The 24,971-nt window shown below is 49.5% G+C and overlaps 1 protein-coding gene across 3 annotated transcripts in view; it reads right to left on the reverse strand.

The window, feature by feature from the left end:
* The window catches only part of RFT1 (RFT1 homolog), a 35,660-nt gene extending 25,689 nt beyond the window's left edge, over positions 1-9,971 (reverse strand). For 2 of the 3 annotated variants that reach the window (XM_045991738.1, XM_045991739.1), the window contains exons 1-5: positions 9,873-9,965; positions 5,414-5,499; positions 3,064-3,180; positions 1,768-1,957; positions 1,103-1,204 (exon numbers count right to left, since the gene is read on the reverse strand). In XM_045991738.1, coding sequence (XP_045847694.1) covers positions 1,103-1,204; positions 1,768-1,957; positions 3,064-3,180; positions 5,414-5,499; positions 9,873-9,935 — 558 coding nt within the window. In that variant the 5' untranslated portion in view covers positions 9,936-9,965. Of the gene's footprint in view, positions 1-1,102; positions 1,205-1,767; positions 1,958-3,063; positions 3,181-5,413; positions 5,500-9,872 lie in introns of all 3 variants that reach the window. The other variant, XM_045991737.1, reaches the window with a different exon arrangement.
* Positions 9,972-24,971: the final 15,000 nt, after the last annotated feature.

A 24,971-nucleotide genomic window follows, 5' to 3' on the forward strand; every position in this document is an offset into this window, starting at 1 on the left:
GACAGAGAACATGCCAGAGAAGAGCTCTCCCAAGTCTTATAATAAGAAAGCAAGTAAACTCGGAATGGGCCTTGCTGACCTAGGATATATCCTGGGTGGGAGCATCAGAAAGTCCTAACACAAGTGTCTTTCCCAAGAGGAGTCAACCAATAACTGGGCATCTTCATGGCCTCCTGTCCTATTAGGGAGAGTATATCAAAAACATGATGAATGTGGAGAACTGTGGTCCCCGATCGAATAAAACATGGCAAAAATTATCACAAATAACTCCTCTAAGATATGCAACTATTTGCAAACTGCTTTTAGGAGGCAATTCTCATTCTTATACCACTGATTTGAAATCTACTTTTTCTGTGTCTCACAACAATATTTGTAGTTTTTGCTAAGATACGGGAAAGACTTTCACATAAGTCGCTACTAAAAATTTTAACTTATCTTCCTATACATCAAGAAAAATTACAAACTGCTTTGTACTATAAGCTGTTCCAATAACTACGTGATCATAGGTTTCATTTTTAAAATGAACACCGTACTCCAGTTGTACTTTCCGTAGAGCTAGGGATATGAACTAGAACTAGAACATGGGATGGCAACGAGGCCAGGCCTGCCGAAAGTGAGAGTGTGCCTGCCAGGACTTGGCTCCTGTGCTCTGCATTGTGTGAGATTACAGTCCAAGCTCCAAACAGGCTTGGCAGAATTTCCTCCTATTCTGAACACACCTGATTGAAATCCAGGGAAAAATCACACACATGCAATTTGACTCCCACCCCACCCCCTCGCTGCTTTCTCCCCTCCTCCATAAGACAATCAAAGGTGAGTTTGGAACGGGCTTGCCCACAGAACATCTGAAGGAGTCGCTATGTTTGACAGCGAGGTCTAGTGCAGGGACCTCACCAGGCCCCTGGGGACGCCAGGAGCAACGGCATGTGGAGCAGGAGGGACAGTCAAAGGAAAAGCACTGTCAAGGCGGTCTTTTTAGAGCTCCCAGCCTGCCTCACATGCATGAGTACTGCAAATGCAAATCACACAGTAATGGGAACAAGAAGAAAAAACTAAATGGAGAAACATAGATTATACAAAAGTGAAAAGCTATAACTCTTACCTGGGCCAAAGAGAAAATGTATAGCCCCCAGTGAGGCAACCACAGCACGAGAAAAGCTGTCAGGACACTCTTGAGGATGATGGACAGGCTCTCAGCAATCACCTGCGGGAACGGGGTAAAGGGGGCACCTCACATTAATGAAAGCTAAAGATGCACAGGAATGACGAATAGGAGCCTGGGACAGTGGTCACCCTGGCAGTGAGGACGGGGCACAGGGTTAGACACAGCACCCATAATGCTCTAGTGGGCTGGGCGGTTTGTTCATGGGTCTTCAGTATACTGTCATGCTTTAAGATTCACACACATGCTATATATTCTCTTGTACATATCAAATGACCTATTTTGAAAGATGAAAAGTTACTGTTAGTATGCAATTACGAACAGAATCACTAGAAAAATCTGAAAAACCTTTACAGTCCTCTTAAATTCTTACCTAAATTAATAACTTCCCTATTAGCAAACCTATTTTGCATTAATAGTATAGCAGAGGTAAACTTAAGCCCAGCCTGTCTGCCAAATTTCAAGGAAATGAACTAAACCGATTTTCCAAATTCATTTTTAGATGCAAATCTGAAAAAAAATCATCCTTTCCTAGAAAACATTTTTAAGAAACCACTCTTCCTTTTATTTTTCACACTTCCCATCAAAGCAGAAAGCACACTGACCTTGAGTTTGACAAACATCTGTGCTTGTGCCAAGACCCAGAAGGGCTCTCCCAGAAGCTCTACCACAGCCGAAAGGCCAAACACCACCACTCCAGTTCCATAGTGGGAGACGACATTAGGATCCGGCACTTCAAGCAACCGTAACCACACCCAGCCCAGGAACGAGGACCAAAACACCCCCAGGGGGACGCTAGAAAAGGGAAAAAAATGAGTTTTTTTTAATATGCTAAGTATAAAAATAAATATACATTAAAATAGTCGCACCGAACAGAAAGGAAATAAAATCATAAAAATAGCTACCACTTATTAAGGCACTTCCTACACGCCAGGTACTCAATCCACTCCCTTTACGTCTCTGACACCTCCCAGTGATCCTGTCATTATCCCCATTTAAGTGATGAGGGAACTAAGGTTTATGACAAGCACTGGCTAATCTGGCCAAGGTCATGGACAGTTAGTCAAGGGCAGAAGCAGAACCCGATGCCCATCTAACGCCAAAACCCACACTCCTATCAAGTGTATTACGCTGAGGAGATAAGCAAAATTCCTGGAAGGTACATGCCTGTTGTTGGCACCATGAATGACTAAAAGACAGTATCCAGTTGGTTCTTGCACCCAAATAAGCAACACTCCAGTGTTCAGCGTCCCTTCGCACATACACTACAGAGCACTTCAATATGACTGAGTAGTTAACTGTCAGACCTCGAATAAAATGAGTACCTACCAGCCTCACGATAGTCATTTCCATGGGGCTAGAAGGAGTCATGTAAGCCAGCACCAGCCCTCTCTGTAGGGATCTAACTGCAGAAAAGCCATTACAAGTTTTAGCTGATGTATCTGACCTTCAGGAATATTCTAAAAGGCTCAGAACTGAAATCAACCTAACAAAATTGAAGAAAGATATAATGAAAGCTCTAAAAGGCTTTAAAAAAATACTAAGTGGTTGTTAAAAGCTCGGAAAAGACTACAGAGGGAAAGATTACTAATGAAGAAGATAGCACAATCCCAGTGGGGCCCAAAATGGGCATCAGGAATGGCAGAAACAACCTCCCAAGAGGGTAGAAACAGGGCTAGAAACCTGGCCCCGAAACCCCCACCCGGAGCTCTTGGCCACCCACAGAGAAAACAGCCAACAAACTCTTTCCAATTGGACACTCTCTCCTTCTTGCCCCATGCCCAGGCCCCAGAAACCCCCCACTGAACCAAAGCTGGAGACAATTCAGCTTTGGGCAGATGTTGCTGTTTAACCTTTAAGACACTTGCTTTCACACTGTCTCCTGCCAAACCACAACTCACGTTAACCACAAGAGGTTAAAGGTTTGGCTCCAGTCTCGCTGGGGGCCCCCGCTCAGACATGCTCTACGGAAGGCCTCTCTGGCCAGGAAGATGGTGGTCGAGTAAAGCAGTGTTAGCCTGTAAAGGAAAAGCAGAAATCAGTAATGACTCTTTTTTTTCACATAGAGAATTTCTGAGATTTTGCCAGCAACAGGAAGGAAAAGTCTTGGGCATAAGTCACTGGTGCTGATGTGAAGGGCAGTGAGTTCCTGCGGGCCCCATACTAATCTGATCCACTTGAACAGCAGAGTTAGGAACGGAACAAGGGACACCTGAGAGTGTGCCTACAGAGCATTATGCCAGAATAGACACTGCCGCAGTGGCCCCCAAAACATACCACTTCAGAGCAAATAGCAGAGGTGTGGCTCTGACATTAAAGAGAAAAGGACAAGGTATGACCACACACAGCAAGCGGATCTCTTGGTCACGCTGAGACCGGTGACCCATCAGTTCTTATGAGAAGCAGAGGCTCTACTGAGCGGAAGCTCTGGCCAAAAGCTTTCTCAGGACAGCCAACAGACTTGTTACACATGTCACCGCAACCCAGGTCAGCAAGGCTTGTCTGCATACTTGCTGGGTGGGCAGTACCTAGATGGACCCTCCTGCACCTGGGTGAGTGGTAGCTGAGGTTTTCCCTCATCAACAGGCTGTGGCTGATGAAGCTAGAGTGGGAACAGCCCATTGCTAAGGTCTCTCTGAGGTTGTTCAAGGATCATGTGGCCACCCAAGGCTTCCGTCCACCACTGCCAATGAGGAGACTGGACCATATGGTAAGTAGGGGGCGGGCTAGACCATGGCCGTCAAAGCAGAGGCTTGCCAATCTGGAGGAGACCAGATGGCGAGAGACCCAAACTGTTTTCAAATCTGAGCACCTAAGAGGAGATTTGGTCCCCTTCCTTCCTGCTTTTTTTAAAAAAGATTTTTGAAAGATTTTACTTATTTGTTTGAGAGGAAGAGAGATGAGTGGGGGGAGGGGCAGAGGGAGAAGCAGACTTTCCACTGAGCAGGGAGCTCCAGGCAAGGCTCCATGCCAGGATCCCAGGATCATGACCTGAGCTACAGGCAGACCCTTAACTGACTGAGTCACCCAGGTGCCCATGTTTTTTTACATTTTTTAAAAAAGATTTTAAGTCATCTCTACACCCAACATAGGGCTCGAACTTACAACCTCAAGATCAAGGGTCACATACTCCACCCACTGAACCAGCCAGGCGCCCCTCTTCCTGCTTTTCACAGTATTTCTTGAAGTATGGTCCTTCCTTTAAAATTATCTGAGTAGGGGTGCCTGGGTGGCTCAGTGGGTTAGGCCTCTGCCTTCGGCTCGGGTCATGATCTCAGGGTCCTGGGATCGAGCCCCACGTCAGGCTCTCTGCTCAGCGGGGAGCCTGCTTCCCCCACTCTCTCTGCCTGCCTCTCTGCCTACTTGTGATCTCTCTGTCAAATAAATAAAATATTTTTTAAAAAAATTATCTGAGGAGCTTGTCAAAATACTGATTCCTGGGCCCCTCTTCAGTCCCACCTACTGTAAACCACATGATTCCTTTGCCCATCGAAGTTTGAGAACCTTCTGCAGCTCAGAGAACAGAGCCCAGAGCTTGTTTGGTGGGTATTCAGTGTGAAATGCTGTCTGGAACATACTGTCTTATTTATCAGGACACGAAGCTACACCTGAGAGGCTGAGCTATTCTGAGCACTCACATTACTCCATATACTTTCGTGTCATTTGTGAATTCAGAATATGTGTGGGTGCCCTTGAACGGAAAGGAGAGGAGTAAAAAAAAAAAAAAGAAAAAAGGAGTCTTAAAGACAAAGCAAGGCAGCTCTCTAAGAGCCGCCGCCGAGGGACTCATGACAGGGACTCAAGCTCTCACCCTAACTTCCACTCTCCAATTATAAAAGTCACTGAGGAGGGAAGGCAGCCTGCTGCAGGCCTGCAGTTATGAAGCACATCCTCAAGCACTGCAGAATTCCTGCTTCCCTCGCTGTCAGCAGGACAAGAACACAGGATTATACCTGAGACAGGGTTTGCAAGGAATTACTCCCACGCCTCTCCTGGGTTCCCAGAGCAGGCAATCCGGAACAGCTGGCAGAGAAATGTGCATTTGGAGGCCGCTAATGGAAAACACTCCATGGGGCCATTAGAAGCAACATCGCCTGCTCATTCCCCCACCCCAGCACGCTCTCCCTCAGTCCACTGCTAGAACACTCCGCTTCTGGGAAAGGGCCGTGCTTCTAAAATCCAAGGGTGACACAAAGGTGCCCTGACTCGGGGTGTGGGTTGTAGGCAGTGCCAGGGCTCATCCCTTCTTACCTCACGTTCACTATGCCAACGATTTCCTTTGACAGGAAGCGAAGAACAAACGCATTCAAGACAAAGGTGATCACGCGAAACAACACCTACAGAAAAAGAGGGAAAATACACAAGAATAAATTATGTTGGGAATATTTACTTGTGAAATGAAAACAATGTGGCTGTTCTCCCTAATAACGTACTGAAAGCACCTTCGCAGAGACCCTCAGAAATGCGCCACCTGTCTGCATTTCTGCTGAAATGTCATTCCTTGGGGCCCTTCAGCACACCTGTGCGATGGTCAAGAACCCACAAAGGCACATGGAAGGCTCCCTAATTTATTGATAAGAGGGAGGCCCTGACATATTCAGTGAATTTCTTCGGGTTCAAAGTTAGGTGCTCCAGGAGACAGAGAATTCTAGTTAGTGCTTCACATTGCCCCCCCGCCCCCAGCCTGTTTAGAAATAGCACAAGCTTAGCAAGTGGGAGCCTGCAGGGTACGGCGGAATCTCCAGGAATCACAGGGCCTAATTTCTCTTTCTTCTCTGCCTACTAATATCTGGGGATTCTGATAATGACTTTTAGTCTCTTTTAACTTGTTTTCTCAATTAGAAAAGAAAAATATTTGCCACTTTCCTGAGAGGAGTTGAATTTTTTTTTTTTTTTTTTTTTTTTGAGTACAGGGGTGCCTGGTTGGCTCAGTCAGTAGAGCATGTGACTCTTGATCTTGGGGTTATGAGTTTGAGTCCCAAGCTGGGTATAGAAATTACTTAAAAATAAAATCCTTTATTTTTTTTTAAGATTGATTGATTGATTGATTTGACAGACAGAGATCACAAGTAGGCAGAGAGGCAGGCAGAGAGACAGGCAGAGACACAGCGGGAAGCAGGCTCCCTGTTGAGCAGAGAGTCCGATGCGGGGCTCGATCCCAGTACCCTGAGATCATGACCTGAGCCAAAGGCAGGGGCTTAACCCACTGAGCCACCCAGGCGCCCCAAAAATAAAATCCTTTAAAAAAATTTTTAAGTTACCACCGACACACAATGAGGTAACTTTTAAGTGATAACCATAAATAATAAGATAAAATGGGGAAAGGGAGAAAGAGTCCAGCTATCGCCATTGAAGAGGATATATACCAAGATTTCAAACCTGTCAATTCAAGAAAACTATCTGAGCAAAGAATTCTTGCAGGAGACAGAGAACAAGGTGCCAGATGGGGATGCTAAACGGGGATGTTGACCAGCTGCAAACCTCAGCCCCCTCTGCATCCAGCAGCACAGCAGGTGGAACTCAAGTGCGCTCCCCAGCAAATGACAAATCACCCAGAGTTACCTGTGAACAGCTGCAATTTGTTTGGTTATTTGGGTTCTTTAACAAAGACTGTGTTTATTTTACTTGACAGAGAGAGAGAGAGAGAGAGAGAAAGCTAGCGAGCACACAAGCAGGGGGAGCAGCAGAGGGAAGAGAAGCAGGCTCCCCACTGAGCAGGGAGCCTGATGCTGGACTTGATGCCAGGATCCTGGAACCATGACCCAAGCTGAATGCAGACGCTTAACGGACTGAGCCACCTAGGCATCCCTGGTTGTTTGTTTTTTTTTTTTTTTTTTTCAGAGAGAGCACGTGCCCTTTTGCGGGGCGGAGGGAAGAGGAGGAGGCAGAGGGAGAGGAACAGAGAGAATCTTAAAATCCTCAGCAGGCTCCACACCCAGTGTGAAGCCTGACATGGGGCTCGATCTCATGACTGTGAGATCATGACCTCAACTGAAATCAAGAGTTGGATGCTCACCTGACTGAGCCACCTAAGCGCTGCTGAACAGCTAAACCTTGAAAGATTTCAATCAAAGTATGCCAACAGGCCATGACGGTTTGAAAATCTCTGGGGAAAGATATGACCAAAAACGGAGAGTACAGTTTAACACTGTTAGTGTCTCTAACACTGAAGTGTCATAGAGCAACAAGGTCTCCAAAGCCAAGCTACCACAGTCTTAACCTTTATGGAGTCAAAGGTGGCCTTTTGGGAAACGCCTGATGAAAGCTCTGTAGCTCTCCTAAGAAACATGCAGATATATATATATATATATATATATATATATATATATATATACCAAATTCTTTACTCAATTTTAGACGTTTGAAGCCAATTCATGGAGCCCTGAATGGAAAAAGCGCTCAGCTCAGAGACTCAAATCACCACTTAGCTGTTAAACCCATCATCTCCTAACTCCTCTACCTATCTTATAGGGTTGAGAACAAGGATCAAATAAGATTGTGAAGGTGAAAGCATTTTTGAAAAACACATACAAATGAAAGACCTTCATACTTTCACTACGATCAGCTCAGAATTAAGACAGAGAATAAGCTCTCAAATTCTTGCAGAATACAATGTAATTGCAAACCTACCTCAAATATTTGCATCGTAATTTGAGGACGCATACGAGATTAAACATACACAGATTAAAACACTCAGGAAGCCTAGATTATGGCTGTATTCTTAAAATGACATACACCTATTTATGCTAACAAGAGTCAAAGTTATCATTGTCTAAGAAAATGTCTTGGACTATATCCCTATCTCCTAGTTGAAGAGTTGAGTTAATGAAGCTCTGAAGTTGTTCATGCTACACGGTATCTGCTCCACATAGTGGCCCTTATTAGCAACACAATCTTCATTTAACTTTGTAAAGGACTTTACAGTTGATTTTTCCACATTAAAAGGAATTCATTACATGCATCATACATGTATATTTTAATTTGTTAATATACAGTGAATTATTGGTTTCTGGAGTAGAATTCAGTGATTTATCCTGATCACACGAAACCCAGTGCTCATCACAAGTGCTCTCTTTAATACCTATCACCCATCTAGCCTGTCCCCCACCCACCTCCCTCAAGGACTTTACAACTTAAAAAAAGCTCTTACATTTGGTACTCAGTTGCTTTGACGGGGCAAATGGGTACCAAATGTAAGGGCCCCTTCAAAGCAACTGGGTAAATGCACAGGAAGCAAGTTAAGACTAAGAGCAAAGTGATTTGCTCAATATCACACAACAATCATATGACCCAGCTTCACTTTACAGGTAGGCACCTGACTCCTAGTCCATTGTATTTTCTGCTAAGATGTGGTTTGTTTGCTTGTTTGTTTGTTTGTTTATGAAGCCAGTCCGGGTGGTAAGGTATCATCAAAGATTGAACGATCAGCATTATGGCTAAAACACCGAACTCCGTTATTTATGTTGTGGAATAGAAGAAAAAAGACTTGGTAAATTCAGGATTCACCTACTTTAAGGTTAGGTGAATGTTTATTAAGCACTTATCTTGTGCAAGGAACCCTTCTACATGCTTTATGTGATTTTTTCATTTCATCCCTATAAGGACCATTTTAAAAATCCTTATTACCATCATAAAAATACCTAACATTTACTAAGTACTCATAATGAGCCAGGCACTTAACAGTCATGCCATCTAATCTTGCTAATGACCCCATGAGGCTGCATTACTGTTCTCATTTAAGATGAGGAAAACTGATGCTCAAAGTAAAGCAATTTTTCACAAGGGCAGGGATCTGCCAAGTAACAAGGATTACACTTGAGCTCAAGTGTGCTGGGTTCTCTCTCCTATTATCCAAGTGAAATGCTGCCTCTAAAATAAAGGGGAGGGCAGATTCAGGATTCTTCTGAGTAAGGGCTAAACGGCTCAAGAGTGCAACACAGAAAAACTGAGCCCCTTGACTTAGAATGACCAGCTCCTAGGTTAAAAGAATCTTTAGAGACCATTTGGACCAACTGGCATGTACCTTATCTGAGAGATGATGAAAATTAGGGCCAAAAAGGGGAAGTGACTTATCCAAGGTCACATAGCCAGAGGGAAAATGCAGCCAATATTTACTAAGTGCATACTAAGAGTCAGGTTCAGCACTAAGTACAATTATCTTTATGACTCCAGTCAAGCCTCACAGCAAATTTATGAGCTAGGTACTAGTATGACCCCAGTTTCCCCATGAGGAGTTGAGTCTTAGCATAAGTCCTTTGTCCTGGGTCATGCAGCTAGCACAAGGCAGAACGAGGATTCCTACACCAGGTATCTTTTTCTTAGTTATGCCATACTGTCTCTCTCAACTCGGTGGGAGTCAGAGCGTCTGAAAAGGGGTCTGAGGGTCAGCGATGGGGCATGGAGAAAGTGAACCCCTTCCCTTAAAAGCATCATATTCTAGACCACCTGCCACCTGACCCGTCTCCTACTACCATATGGGAGATACAACGCTCAGAACAAGAGTGACTTGTTTGCAGTCTCCCAGGCAGCGCTCCGCGCTCCAGGCCCAGGCGCCCCTTCGCCGCCGCCACCGCCTCGTGTCCAACCCCTCTGTTAGTGGGGTCCACACCGGGACTGAGTGTACCCCGGGGCGTGCTCACAAGGGCTCCAGGGCCGCCTCCCCGCGCATCCCGGCTGCGGGTCGAGCTCGGGCCGGCCGGGCAGACAGTACCTGCAGGAGCAGACCGGAGGAGGCCAGGCGGGCCGCCTGACCCAGCACCTCCCTACTGCCCATAGCTTCAGCGCCCGGACTCGGTCACTAGGAAACGCCACCTCCTACCGGCCGCGTCGCAAAGAGATAGCGTCACGGAGCGACTCGCCCTTTGATTGGTGATCTTGGGGCGGCGGAGGCGGAGCACGAAACGTTCTGGTCCATTAAGCGGCCGGCTTGAGTGACGTCACTGAGCCGGCGCCGCGTTTCTTCTCTCGTTGGGTCTGAGCTTGTCAGGTTTCTGTTCCTGCCCCTTCCCGTCTCGAATAGGTTAAGTGAAGCTGTTAAAGCAGCCAAAGTCCCGTCCGTGAGGCTCTCAGCCTCCCAGCTAAGAAACATCAACTTCCCCGGCCTTGTTCGTAAGATTCTTGCCTTTTGGTCTTGGTTTACAAAGCTGGACCACAGCCCCCAGAATTAGGCAAGACAGGAATTACCAGTATTTTACACAGAAAGGACTGAAGGTCCGGAAGTTAAATCAGCATTTTCACGGGCGCGTAATCCTTCCTAAAGAGCTGAGAATTGGGCCCTGTGGTCAAATGAGTAAGACGAGACGTGAGTGGAGCCAACCCTGGGCTTCAGATCCTAAAATCCCCTCTTTTGCCTACGTGCTACCCGTTGTGAGGACAGAGCAGAGGAACGGGCGGGAAGCGCTTTGTAAAACATAAAGCAACACATAGCATCGGCTGCTCTGTCCTTGTTCTTATCTACTATGCAGTCCTAGGAAGCCCACTTCCCCAGTCTCTTTTAGGCCTTCCCTGATTTGTCCCCAGTCTACTTTCTGAGCCACCTTTCACGCCCCCACTGCCCTTTCCCAACACTCTCCGGTTCTAGCCATTCGGAACACTTACCATTCCTCAGACACGCCCTATTTCTTTAGACTTCCTTCTTGTTCCCCTCTGCCCAAAGTGCCTTCCCTGATGGCCTATCCAGCCCTTCACCCGCTCTCCCAGACCCCATTGTCCTGACTTTCCTGAGTACTACAGTCGGCACCTGCTATGGAGTGAATGTTGGTGTCCTCCCCAAATTCATGTTGAACCCCTAATCCCCAGTGTGATGGTACTTGGAGGTGGGGCCTTTGGGAGGTAATAGGTTATGAGTGTGGTACCTACATGAATGGGGTTAGTGCCCTTATAAGAAAACATAAGAGAGAAAGGAATGCTCTCTCTCCGCCATAGGAGGATACAGCAAGAAGGCAGCCATCTATAAACCAGCCAGCACTTTATCTTGAACTTGCAGCCTCCAGAACGACAATAAATAAATCCCTGTCATTTAAGCCACCTAGTCCTTTGTATGTTGTTACAGCAGCCTAAGCACCTGGAAAGAACTTTGTGACCTTTAGAGCTTCTAGCACAATCTGCTTTGCAGTGAAGAGTCTAGAGTATGTGTCTCTGCCTAAACAGCCATGAGCTTCAAGAAGGCAAGAGTGAAGCCCACCTGGCTTTGCCTCCTGCAGCAGTGTTGGGAACGCTCCTAGGAGTTCCATAAATGCCTCCTGCCCTGTTACAGCTGCCTAGTGCTGTTGGGAACAGACCACAGGGCTCAAGGCCTATCCCCTCTCCTCCCTCACTCCATCTTGCCAAATTACTCAAACCGTGTCTAATGGTAGAGGTTCAGAATGTGTTTGACTATGAGACAGACCTGGCCGTGAATCCTCATTCTGTTACTCACTAACCTGGCAACCTCCGTCTGCTCATCTGTTGAATAGGAGATATTTTCTATCTATTTGTCCTGTGAGGGTAATGATAAGAATGGAAGCAGACAAAAGTCTGGCCCTTCAGGGACCTAAAATCTAGTGGAAGGGAAACCAATTGAAACAGTCCTGGTAATAAAATTTCACATAGTGATAAGAGCTGTGAAAAATATGAAACCAGATAAGAGGCTTTTGGAGGGGGAGGGGACATGCTGTTCTGGAGGGCAAGGTAAATCAGGCACCCGCCTGGGACAGGACTGTACCTAGAGAGGAGGGCAAAGTGCCAGAAGGTCAGCCTAACGTATTTGGCCTAATGGCTGAGATGCCCAAGGGCTTGACCTGGATGCCTCCATGCCCATGGAGCTTGAGCTGGCAGATGAGGTAGGCTCCTGCTCCCTTTATCCCCAGCCAAGCAGCTGCCTCCTCCATGGCTAGCCCCTGAAGCAGAACCAACTAAGAGCTCTTCATGTCCACATACTCCTAACCCTGGGCATCCTGGTGGGCTGGCCTAGGAGAGACGAGGAGATCGTTTTGCTGAGGGCCAAGAAGCCAAAAGGGAAATGCTCCAGGCTAAGTCCAAAGAGCAAAGCCTCAGGGGAGTCCAGGATGCAGACTCTGAGGGGTTCTTGGGCACAGAGTCAGGGGACCTTTTTCTCTCATTCTGGAGGTTAGGACTTAGTAAGGAGAGACTGAGCATGCACTTTTTGCTCAGAGCCATACTGGGTGCTGGGGTGGTGGGGGGAGGAACCTTGCTGAGGATCAATGAGCACTGAACACCAACTCCATGGTACTCGTGGCATGCACGGCACTCATGTGTGCAATGTACATGTATGTTTCAGCTCCTTTACCTCCCTCAACAGCTCTTGGGGTGGGTATTACAGATGAGCACAAGGAAGCACAGAGATGTTAGTGACTCACCCAAGGTCATTCAGCGAGGGGGCAGTCAAGGTGGTATTTGAACCCAGATGCTTTCTGACCCTAAATGCTTGGAGATGTTCCTGCCCTCAAAAAGCTTCTGGTCCCAAAAGAGACCTAAGAGTCCCCATATCTGAAACACAGAGTACATACTTGGCATCAAGGGGATGGACTCTGGGAGGGCTGCAGTGGTCAAGTGCCAGTGGGCTTAGAGGATTCCCTCATCTCCATGCTGAGCCTCCCCAAAGGCCTTGCCTCTCCTAGGAGTACTGGTACCCACAGGGTATGGCACAATATGCGGGTTTTGTGTAGAAGGCTAAGCTCAAGGCTGGTGAACTGTTGCCTGCTGGCTGTTGCCTGTTTTGTACACAGCCTTTAAACTAAGAACGGTTTTTACATTTTCAAGTGGTCGCGGGAAAAATCAAAAGAATATTTGATGACACAAGAGAAGTATATGAACTTCAAATTCCAATGTCCAGAAATAAAGTGGTCTCGGAGAGCTCCCCCGTCCACCCACTTGTCCGCATACTGTCTGCAGCTACAGTCATGCTATCAGAACAGAATAGTGTGCCCCCCAAAACTGAAAATACTTCCTATCTGGTCTTTTACAGAAAAAGGTTGTCAGTCCTGGTGATCAGTGTCGAGCCCCAGCACCTGACATGGAGTACCCATCTGGATGTTGAATGAATGAATGCAGTGATAAGTGAATGATGAAGCACTAGGAAAAAAGGGAAGATGGGTTCTTCCCCAGGGGTCACCTGGTTTGGAAAACACCAGACTATAGATGGTGGTCACTGAAGGAGCTGTGTCCCCAGGCTGCCCCCCTCCATCCTGCCCTCTGTGCCAGGTGGCCTCCCTGCAGAGGAAAGCTGACCCAAGCAGGCTATTTCATTACAAAGCTAGAGGGAGTGCCAGGGCTGACACCAAGTCAGCTAGGCTCCCCAAGAAGCAGGGCGGGGAGGGCGGGGCGGGTTGCCAGGGGGCAGCTAAGGAGGGAGGAAGCTATGTGCCTTGGGAGGAGGCGGAGCTGGGCTCGGTCCCAGGCACCAGCCAGTAGGTGGCGTGTGTCTTGGGTGAGGGCCCTGCCCTCCCAAGCCTTCCTGCAGCACCAAGAACCTCCCCCAGGGCCCCTCCCAGAAGGAGAACCCCAAGGCTCTGCTCCTCTCTCAGAAGTCCCAGGGCGGGGTGTTTGGGGCGGGGGGCAGGTGAGAGCACCGGCGGTGCAACTAATAGTCCACGTTTGCGGAGCCCATGTAGGCTCAGTTCAGGCATTTCGCTTTCATGATCTTATTTTATTTCCACAGCGGCCCCATGGGGTAAGGCATCCTTGTTCTCCCCATTTTACAGACGCAGGAAACTGAGGCTCAATGCCGTAACAGACTTGCCCAAGGTCTAGTAAATGGTGGTGCTGGAATTTGCCCCTGGCAGTGTGGCTCTCAGATCCCAACCAGGACTAAACCAGAATGTCTTTTGTTAATGCTGATTCCTGGGCTCCACCTCAGCAGTTCTGATTCAAGAGGCTGGGATGGGCCTGGGAATTTGCATTAACGAGCACCCTGGGTGGTTCTGATACAGTGGACCGGGCCCTGAGAAGCACTGCCTGAGGGCACTTCTTCAGGCACCCTGTACAAACTGCTTCCCTTGGGGTGCCTGTGTGGCTCAGTCATTAAGCCTCTGCCTTCAGCTCTGGTCATGATCCCAGGGTCCTGGGATCGAGCCTGGCATTGAGCTTCCTGCTCACAGGGAGCCTGCTTCTCCCTCTCTTCCCCACTTGTGCTTCCTCCCCCTACCTCTCTCTCTCAAATAAATAAATAAAATCTTAAAAAAAAAAAACAGAACTGTTTCCTTCGATGAGCTGAAAAGAGTCTGTCTGCTTTAAGCTGGCAAAGCAAGTCCTGAGCTCTGCCCCAGGCGTGTCCGGCCGGCAAAGGGTTTTGCTGTCAGGACTGGGCTTGGGTCAGTGGTCAGGACAGCAGGGGCTGGAGGCAGTGCCTGGGTGAGGGCCTTGGGGAAATTCCTTGCCAGGAAAGGTGTACCGTGTCACCCTGGGGACCCAGGGTCTGCCCATGCATCGAGGGTGAGCTGCCATAGGCCCAGGGTTCTGCTGGCTCCTCTGGGCACTGACTTGCGCAGAGACAGGAGCGTGACCTGTCATGCGTGCAGTATGGTTCAGTTCAATGCCACCCTGACTTCAGAGCCGCTACCCCATGCTGTGCCTTGGGAATGAGCGCAAGGGCAAATGGGGCACCATCACTGTGCTCTCAGAGCCTGGGGTCCCTCTCCAGGAGAACACAAGTGTGATCCCAGGCAGGCTGGGGTGGAAGAAATGAGCCTGGAAAATTCAGGGGAGGGGGGGTCAGATGTTTCCAGCTGGGGCATCAGCAAAGCTTTCCTGCAGAGGCTGTTTTGGGGCTGTGCCTGAATGGGCAAGAGGGCTTGGTCAAACACAGGGCTGTGCTGGGCGGAGGGAGCAGGAGCAGCGAGGGCTCATGGGAGGGAACTGGCCGAGCCCGCTGGAGGACCCAGGCATTGGCTCTGACTGCCCTGGAGTGCGGAGTCCTACGAATGGCCTGGGCCCAGGTCCTGGGCCGGTGGCTCCCAGAAGAACAAGTTCACGGGGGTGTGCATGCATGTGTGAATGAATACAAATTCAGTGACATGCGTTCATGGGCATGGTGAGGGGAGCGCGCACTTGCATGTGTGAGCAGGCCTGCTTGCCAGGGGCTGCCTTCAGTTACAGAAAGTCTGGGCGAGGAGGTGTGTGCTCTTGTGCCTGAACGGACTCATGCTTGTGAGCTCATATGTGAGTGTGGACACGAAAGCATGACTATGTGGTCACGTGCAGAGCGCGCGATGTGGGAGGACACGAAGGCGTGGATGCCTGCGAGTATACTCTGGGACTCAGCCCTTGGGCTTTCTGAGTCGCGGTCCACAGCCCCCGTAAGGGGAATAGTGGTTAATGTTGTCAGAGTCAGGCCCCCGCTTCCCATGCGACACCTCGGGTCATCCTCTCCTCCATCCTGCGAGGTGGGCTTATACTCCTTATGTCATCGTCTTATCTGTTATTACCTCCGTTTTACAGAGGAAGCCACCGAGGCTCAGGAAAGTCAAGTGATTTGCTTAGGGTTACACAGCCAGCAGGTAGCAGAGCTAAGACTAAGCCCAGGCCCCCCCCTTCCTGTTTCCTACAAGCTGCTGCTGGGCCATCCGTGGCGAGGAGCTGCACCGGCATATGGCTGGCCTGGCCATGGCACAGACACCCAGGGCTCCTCATGCTAAGTGGGAAGGGACCGCCCCTGGGGCCTGGCTCTTGGGACCCAGGGCTGCAACGTAGAAAGGTCACACAGAGGTGAAATGGGGCAGTCCTTGTTTATCCCAAACCCCAAAGAATTTGAACTGGAGCCAGCAGAGGCCCCTAGCCTGAGCAATGTGCTGTGTTCTGCTCTTTGGAACAACAGCCCAGCATGGAGAGTTGCCCCAGACTCTGTTATGCTGGTTTCTTGGAGGCTGCTTCGCAGCAGAAGGCCAGGATCCCAGACTGGGGACCAGCGTCCCTTCCCTGCCCTCTAACAGCCTGTTGGCTGCAGCAGCACCCCCCTCCTTGTGTCCCTGTCTTTCTTGTTGCATTCAGGGTGCCAGTTGCCATGTTAAAAAACAAAACGGACCACAAACAAAGGGTCTCCCAGGGTCCTTTTCCCTACCACTTGGAGATGGACTGATCTAAGTCAAAGGCCTTTTGGGGAAGTCATTTGCTCACTTCTCTGAGTCTCCTACCCTCATCTGTAAAACGGGGGTAACCAGAATCTTTACCACGTGGGTCACGGTGAGAATGAAACGAGGTAACGCGTGCAGAGCTCTCCACACCGCTGGGCACACAGAATGAGCGTGCCTGACACACACAGGCGCTGTCAGCGACATTTCCACTGACTTCACAATGCCAGGGCTGACCTCATTTCTCCCTGTGACCCTGGCAAAACGTTCCATCTTTCTGGACCTCCCTCTCCCACCCTGTAGAGATTCTTTTGACTTTTTTTTTTTTTTTGGTTGTTTCTATTGTTACATATTGAAATATTTTAAACTATAATTTATTTTCATAATTCCGTACCATTAAATTCACCCCTTCTAAAGCGTACAAGTCAGGGGGTGTTAGTGTATGCCCAGAGTTGTGCCAGGGTCAACCAGGATCTCATCCAGAGCATTTTCATCACTCCCAAAAGAAACCCCCTACTCACTAGCAGGCTCTCCCCTTTCTTGCTTCTATGCAGCTCCTGGATACCAAGAAACGACTTCGTGTCTTTGGATTTGCTGATTCTGGGAAGTTCATATAAATGGAATCATACAGAGCCAGGTCTTTTGCACCAGGACTCTTTCCCTTAACATAGTGGTTTTTTTGTTTTTTGGTTTTTTTTAAGAATGGTCCATGTTGGGCAACGTCCAGTACTTCGTAATTTTTAAGGCTGAACCTGTTCTGCGTGTAGCTTGACCACATTCTGTTCATGCACTTAGCTGCTGGTGGAGAGCTGGGTTGTTTCCACTTTTTGGCTGGTATGGATACTGTTGCTATGAGCATTTGCATAAAGATTTTTGTGCGGACATACATGTTTTCCTTTCTCTTGGGTTGGTATCTGGGTGTGAGGTTGTGCTAACTCCATGTTAATTGATTTTCACAGTGACTGCACTATTTCATGTCCCCACCGGTAGTAGAGAAGGGCTCCGATGTCTCCCCATCCTCACCAGTATTACTATTGTCCATGTTTTAACCATAGTCACGCTAGCAGGTATGAAGCAGTATGTCCTTTCGATTTGCATTTCCCTAATGACTAATGTTCTTGAGCATCTTTTTGTGTGCTTATTGGCCATTTGCATGTCTTTTTTGGGGCACATGTCTGTTGAAAGCCTTTGCCCATTTTAACATTCTTTTTTTTATTTTAGCCAATAGTTACTGAGCACCTACTATGTGTTGGCAAACGTAGGGACTCTGCTTGGAGCATGAAATCTTGCCCCGCCCAGCCTCCCAGGGCTGTCACATTGGAGCATGTGTGTGGGGGAAGGGACACGGCTCCAAAAAAGGGAGGAGGCACAGAGTGGACAAGGGCCTTGGGTTTCAGAGGCTCTGTCTGTGTAATGCACCCTCCCGGGGCTACCCTGCCCATTGGCTGCCCCACCACACCTGACACCAGTGTGATCAATACCATGTAGCCCGAAGCTGACTGCAAGCGGTAGGCCCTGCCTGAGTATGCTTCCTCAGGGATTCTCAGTTTAAACCTACTCCTACCCAGCCAGGGCCAGCCACATAACCCCTGGTCATCTCCAGGGAGCTCTGCGCCATGACTGCTGGCAGCAGTGGGGCTCTGCTGAGGTCTGAGCGATAGGAAGATAGGAGGACGTTGCTCTGGGTCTGCTGCTGTGTGCCTTCTGCATGTTCCTTGACCTCTCTGAGCCTCAGTTTTCTTTTTTTTTTAAGATTTTATTTCTTTATTTGACAGAGAGAGATCACAAGCAGGAGACGCAGGCACCCAGGTGCCCTCTTTCTTTCTTTTAAAGATTTTATTTATTTATCTGAGAGAAAGAGAGAGAGGGCATGAGCAGGAGGGACAGGCAGAGGGAGAGGGAGAGAATCTCAAGCAGACTCCCTGCGGAGTGCAGAGCCTAATGTGGGGTTCGATCTCATGACCCTGTGATCATGACTGGAGACTAAATCAAGGGTGCGACGTTCAATCGACTGAGCCACTCAGACTGAGCACTCTGAGTCTCAGTTTCCTTATCTGTGAAACGGGAGAACACTAGCACATTCTCTAGGTGATTATAAGGCTGAAATGAAATGATGCATGTAAAGGCCTTTACAGAGGTTGAGGCAGAGAAAATGTTCACTAAGTATAACTCATGTTCTTTGTTTTGTCATCTGAAAACTGTGAGGGACAAGATAATCTCTGAAGGCTTGACTACCTCATAGAAAGGAGAGGTTGACGGGGTGCCTGGGTGCCTCAGTTGGTAAAGCCTCTGACTTTGGTTCAGGTCATGATCTCAGGGTCCTGGAATGGAGCCCCACATTGGGCTCCATGCTCAGCAGAGTCTGCTTGAGTTTCCTCCCTCCATCTCTCCTCCCACTTGTGCTCTGTCTCTCTTTATCAAGTAAATAAATAAATAAAATCTTAAGGGAAGGAAGGAAGAAGAAAGGAGGAAGGAAGGAAGGAAAGAAGGGAAGGAAAGAAGGAAGGAAGAAAGAAGTTGATAAGGATCAAGGGACACCCCCAGGTCAGACAGAAGAAGCAAAAAAGGATGTCAGACTCTCCCAGTCACAGTTGCCTCTGTGGGGAGCAGCTGCCCTGAGTTCAGAGCTACCCAAAAAGAATTTCAGAGGAGGGGACCCAGCGTGGGCAGTAAGACCATCCCAGGAAGCCCTCCAGCCTCTGTGGCTCTCTGGTCTCCACCCTGGCTTTGCCTTAGCCCTCCTGGCCTACACCACGGCCACCGGAGCCTACTCACTTTTCTGCAGAGCTCATGGCCAAGGGGAAATATGTTTCCAGATAGGGTGAAAATAGATCCTTCTCCAAATATGCTCATCATGACTAAGAAAATAAATAGAACCAAGGGGGAAAAGAGGAGGGCGCAGCCACCAGATGAGGCCAGGTCTGTGCGGGTCTGGAAGGACAAGCTGCCAGACAGGTGGGGGTTGGGTTCGTGCAACAGAGGGTGTGTGTGACTGTGTATGAGTGTGTGCCTGTGTGTGTGACTGAATGAGTTTGTACATGATGCATGAGTAAGTGTGTGTGACAGTGAATGCGAGCGTGTGTGTGTGTGTGAGTGTGCACGTGTGAGTAGGTACGGGTGAATTTGTGAGTAAGCCTTTAGGCATGTGTATGTTTGAGCATGAATGTGCCTGAGTAAGAATGTACAGAGCACATATGTGGGTGAGTGTTCACCTGTGTTGTGGGGCATGTGTGTGTGACCAGGTGTCCGTGAGTGTTTATATGCAGGTGTAAGGAAGAGTTGTGTGTGCAGATTGTGTAAGTGCGTGTGTGAACTTGTAATGCATGCATGTGTGTGTGTGTACGTGTGCACACATGCTCTTGTGTAAGGGGTGCCCGAAGCCTCATGCTCTGGAAGGCAGCCCCGAGGAAAGGGAGAATTCTTTGGGCTTAGTCACTCATGGCTCAGATACAGCCAATCCAAGAATACATTACACGATAGACCAGGCTGTATTCGTCATCGGAACTTCCTGTTACCCCGTGGCAGAGGAGGCTTCCCCAAGCTGGAGCCTGGCAGGGACCCCTCAGGGACATTAAATGTTGGAACCCGAAAGGATCTCTGATCTCTTCTCCCCAAAGACTTGATGGTATGTGTGGGGAGACTCAGGCCCAGGGTCACACAGCTGGGGAGGATCAAGGCTGGGAACTCAGGTCTTCTCGTCTCTGTCCAGGGTTCTGTGCCTCCCACGGAGACATACCTTCTGCTTTCCCCGGTCATCCTTCCTTCATGCATTCAGCAATCGTCTACCAAGAACCTCTTCAGGGCCACACACCACACTGGGGGCTAAGGTACAGATAAGACTCTGACTCAAGAAGCATTCCTCCCAGGGTGGAGAGGGGGACCGTAAGCTAATAACCCAGTTGGTGAGATAACTCCAGACCCTGGAAGGCGGGGTGGTGGGATCGGAGGCCGGCTTCAGTCGGGGGGAGAGGTCAGGGAGGGTCTCTGCAGAGCGACATTAGTGCGGAGGCCAGGACAAGGGAGCCAGCTACTCCCAGGGGGGATCCAGACCCATTTCCTACTCGAGCACATAGGGGAGCATGAAACTGTCAGAAGGCCACTGGTCAGGAGGGTTTGGTCACTCCCCTACCCAAATCTGATGGGAAGTGATGGGAAACCAGAGGAATGCTCACTCAGAGAAGGCCAAAGCTGAGAGGCAAGTGGGGCTCAGGACCAGGAAACATCGCTGGCGCCATGGAGGACCATCAGCCTCTACTCACGCCCCAGAGTTCCTGTCCCGCTGCCATGAAAATGCCAGTAAACACGGATGTTGGAGAACAGTGTCTATGGACTTGGCTGACTTAGCATGGGCCAGGTGCATCCCAGGCACTTCCCTGCCCCCACATACCTTAGGAAATGGGCACTGATGATACCTCTGATTTATAGAAGAAAGCGAGGACCCATTGAAGTAACATGCTCAAGGTCATACCACCAGGAAGGGGCTGAGCTGCCCTTTGTCCCCAGGCATCTTGGGATCCCAAAGGCCGGAGCCCCTGAGCACACACCTCAGCCCCTCCTGCCTGTCTGACCTTCACATTTCACTTGCACGGTCCCTCCTCACTGCCCTGGTCTCCTAGAATCACCCTGCCTGTCCTTGGAGCTCCCTCTGACTCAGGCCCCATGGCCTGTCATGTAGCCATGAGTGTTTATGGGTTTGCCATCTACAAGGCCATAGTCAACATCACTGACCTCACAGCCCCTACTATGAGCCAGGAGCATCAGAACCTCTACATGAGCGATTGCAGTCTTTGCAAGAACTCATCAAGGTCAGCATTATGAATCTCATCTTACAACTGAGGAGATAAAGGGACCAGCTCAAGGTCAGGCAACTGTAATGGTGGGGGGCGGGGGGGAGAGGGTAATCTGATCCCGGAGCCTGATACACCTCATGCCTTCCCACAGGGCGCTACCGAGGAACTCAGCCTGGTTTGCTTTGCTTAAACCTCCAAATCGGCCTCCCGCCACCTGCTTTGACATAGGCAAGGTTCCAAGTCATGCCTCCACCATGCTATAAATGACAGAAAAAACCCCGACCTTTGGGGTTACTCTTGAATTCTTGAAACACTTGATGTTGAAATGGTGAATGTCAAGTGTTTTCCACGTCTACACCTCAGGACTGTGAGGGAATAAATGTAAACTAGCACAGCCCCATCTTAGTGTAGGGACCCAGGACCCTTCCAAGGCTCCATTTCCTATCTGTAAAATGGGCTTATATCAGAATGCTCACATCACAGGCCCAGAGTCAGGTAAAACCAAGGTGACATGATGATGCCCAGCTCACAGCAGGTGCTCAGTAAATACTTACGGGTCCACTGGTTGATGGAGCATTGGTCTCAAGACCCCGAGGGGCTGCTGCTGTTTGAAGTTTAGACAGTGGGATGGAGATTTCAACTTTCTGGGTTTCCAGGGCCCTGCTCAGAGGGCATCAGTCTTCAGCCCTCTCCCCAGGTCCCTGGCATTTCCGCCTAGTAGGGCTCCTGCATTCCCTCTGGACATGGTAGGGGTGAGGCACAGGTCCCAGCCTCTCCAGGTCCAGACAAGCTGGGCAGAAGAAGCAGCCATTCTCCAGAGAGCTGTGTGTCCTAGAGCTGAGGCCGAGGGAGGGAAGTATCTGCAAAATGGGGAAGTTGCTGCTACAAACACCCTGGTTGAGAAATGTACTGGGGAAAATCCAACAGGCCGAGGAGCTCTGGGGAGGGGATCTCCAGGGGGTAGCACACGCATGCCACCCCCTAACCCTTTGTCCCTTTAGCCTGGGGATGGGGGTGGCTTCCTGCTGGTCCTACTCTCTGGGCTGCTTTTCCCTTCCCTCTATAACGTCTCCACTCTTCCCTCCCCTGTGTCGTGGATCCCCTGCATTTAATTCCATCTATTTGAAATACGTAGTGTGGCTTCTCTTTTCCTGCTGGACCTTGAAGCCCAGAGAGGTAAGGCCCCTTGTCCAGGACGAAAGGGCTTGCCTAGGTCAACCCACTGCACTTCCTCAGCCCCCTCTCCATTTGGAGATCTGCATTCCTCACCCTAGCTCTGTGCCAGCTTCTCTGCTTTGTGCAGTGAGCTTAAGGAACCCATCAGCTGATTCTCACTTAAGTATTACTGACTGATATCAATGTCATCCAGAAGAAGCTAAAACCTCATTGGCTCTGTCCAGGGGGACCTGAGGCTGTGGAGAAGATGCAGCCATAGCTGGAGACATGCCCAAAGCGTCTCTCTTCTTGTCCCTGTCCACTTTCCCCCGCAGTAACCCCAGAGGCTAAACCAAGCCACAGAGAAAGTGCAGGAAAGGCAGCCTGAAGAGGCTGGCCCCCTTCCACAGACAAAGATCAGAGCTGGAAAAGGTCAACAGGTCCGGGATGTGCACTTTCCTCTTTTGTGCACTGTGATGGGGGGGTCAGACCAGGTGGTCCCTGAGGACATTTGCTCTCTGAAAGTCCACAGATCTGTGACTCTTAGAACACGGGCATGATATCCCTGGGTTCCTGTCCCAAGTCTGATATGGTGTGGCCTTCTGATCCTTTCTCTCTTTGGCCTCAGTGTGCCTGTCTGCTCAGTGGAGAGGTTGATCAAGCTGGTCCATGAGGGCCCCGGAAGGAGACCCTGGTCCACATCCACGACTGGATCATGATTCTCCAGGAGGCTCTCTCAGGAATCAACTGACCTCAGCACTCCTGCTCAGCTCATGTCCTGTCCATTCTGCTGTCCCAGACTAGAGCCCACCTGGTCATGCGCCCACTTTTCCCCGTAGCCTGATCTTCGGGAACTGAGAGCCCATCAGCCATGGCCTAGACCTCCCGCCCCCACGGCCAGGAGCCATTCCGCTGTCGGGGGTTCTGTCTTCTGCCTGAGGGGTTGCTTCTCCCTGGAGGAAGAGGAGGCATCAACCTGGCCTGGACAGAGGTTCACCTGAACCCCTCACCCCACTAACCTCCCACTGTCTGGAGCTCTTTCTTCCTTTCCAGAAATGAATGGGAAACTGGGCCGCTCTCTAGAAAGACTCCAAGATAGGGGCTGAGCAAAGGAGGCTGGTCTCCCTCCTATGAAAACAGAGGTCAGGCCCTTCTAAGGTTTCTGCAGGCGCAGCTCTCAACCCAAGCAGGTTACAACGTACCCACTTCCCACATAAGACACTTTTGAATCACTTTATAAGCGTTGAGGTGTGCTACATTAGACAAGTTGTCCTAATATTACCCTTTGTAGACATTTAACGAAACGTAGGAATTTAAAGCTTCCTGTCACCCAGCTTACATACTGTGCCATGTGATCTCTGTGTCCTCAAAACACTGCACTATTCACCCCATTTTACAGGGGGAGGACGAAGGGGGAGAAAAGTCCAGAACCTTGTCTAAGACCACACAGCCAGTGAGTATCAGGCCACTGTCTGGGCCTGCCTTGCCTCACAGCCTGGATCTCTGTCACCCTGGATTCTTGGTTCTTCCCTGGGGACTCAGGTGAGGGTTTCAGGCCTGTGGGGCTCACGCTTCATTAGAGTTCAGAGCTGCTGAACAGCTTGGCTGGAGGGAGCAGAGCCCTCCTCCTAGCCCAGTTAGGGACTTGGCGCAAGCGCCTTAGGACTCCTCCCGGGGTGAGCTCTGGGGCACGTGGTTTACCTGCCAGGAGCCCAGAGGTAGGAAAGCAAACACCATAAATCATCAGGAAGCCCGTGTAAATATTTTATAGCTGGGACAGTAAATAATGCAGCTCCCTGGACACACCCGACCCAGTTCATCTGTCCCACATCCAGCCTAGGACACCCAGTCTGGGCCTTCTCCTGACTTGCATTTTTTTCAACAAATGCCAAAGCCCACTGCCAGGCACTTTCCCGTCCACCATCTTCACTGCTTAACCTTTGCCCAAGCTGCTCCCTCCACCTGGAACATCTTTTTCCCTAACCTGGCTATTTATTCTCCTCCTTCAGGAGTCACCTCCTCCAGGAAGGCTGCTTTGATTTTCTGGGTGGACTTAGGGGTTCTCCTGGCTCTCCCAGCACCTAGGCTTCCCCCATCTGGATTCTGCTCCCTCTGTGTGGTCTTTTCCTAGTGATTTGCCTGCTCTTCCTTCTCCTGTCAGCTCCAAGAGAACAATGACATCCCTTGAGTTGAACGCAAGGCTTGGCATGTTGTAACTGCTCAACAATGTTGAAAGATGGAATAAATTATCTTTAATCCTTTAATAACTCTGTGAGGAGAGTGTTACCGGGTCATGACTATAATCTTCATGTCACAGACAAGGAAACTGAGGCCTGAGTAGCAGTACTGGGACTAACTTCCCAACTCTCTGATCCTGAGTTTAATGCTTTCTCAACAAACCATCTTGGAACACACCTCTTTCCCCTGCAGACCTCAGGCTCCTTGAGTCAGGGACCCTCTGTTTCTGCTCAAGGAAGCCCTTGGCCCCTGCCACAGGCTCTGGCATTCAGTAGGTGCTAATTCACGTGTTTGAGTGACTACGAAAAGCAAGTTAGTGGTCAGGATCTTGTCCTCAACCTGGGAGATAATGCACAGTGAAGTCCGGGGGGGCAGGAAGCCAGGCAAGTGGACCTGTGTTCCCTGGGCCCCAGGGCAGCTCCGAGAAGACATGGGACATGTGTCTGGGGAGGGTCTCAGGTTCTCAGATGGAGACAGCTGTTGAAGGTGCTCGGATCAGCAACCCAGACATCTTTGATCTAAAGGCACTGCACCACGGTGGGGCCAAGTCCCTAACCAGGC

The sequence above is a fragment of the Meles meles genome, chromosome 20 (genome assembly GCF_922984935.1).
Source record: "Meles meles chromosome 20, mMelMel3.1 paternal haplotype, whole genome shotgun sequence".
NCBI classification, from domain to species: domain Eukaryota; kingdom Metazoa; phylum Chordata; class Mammalia; order Carnivora; family Mustelidae; genus Meles; species Meles meles.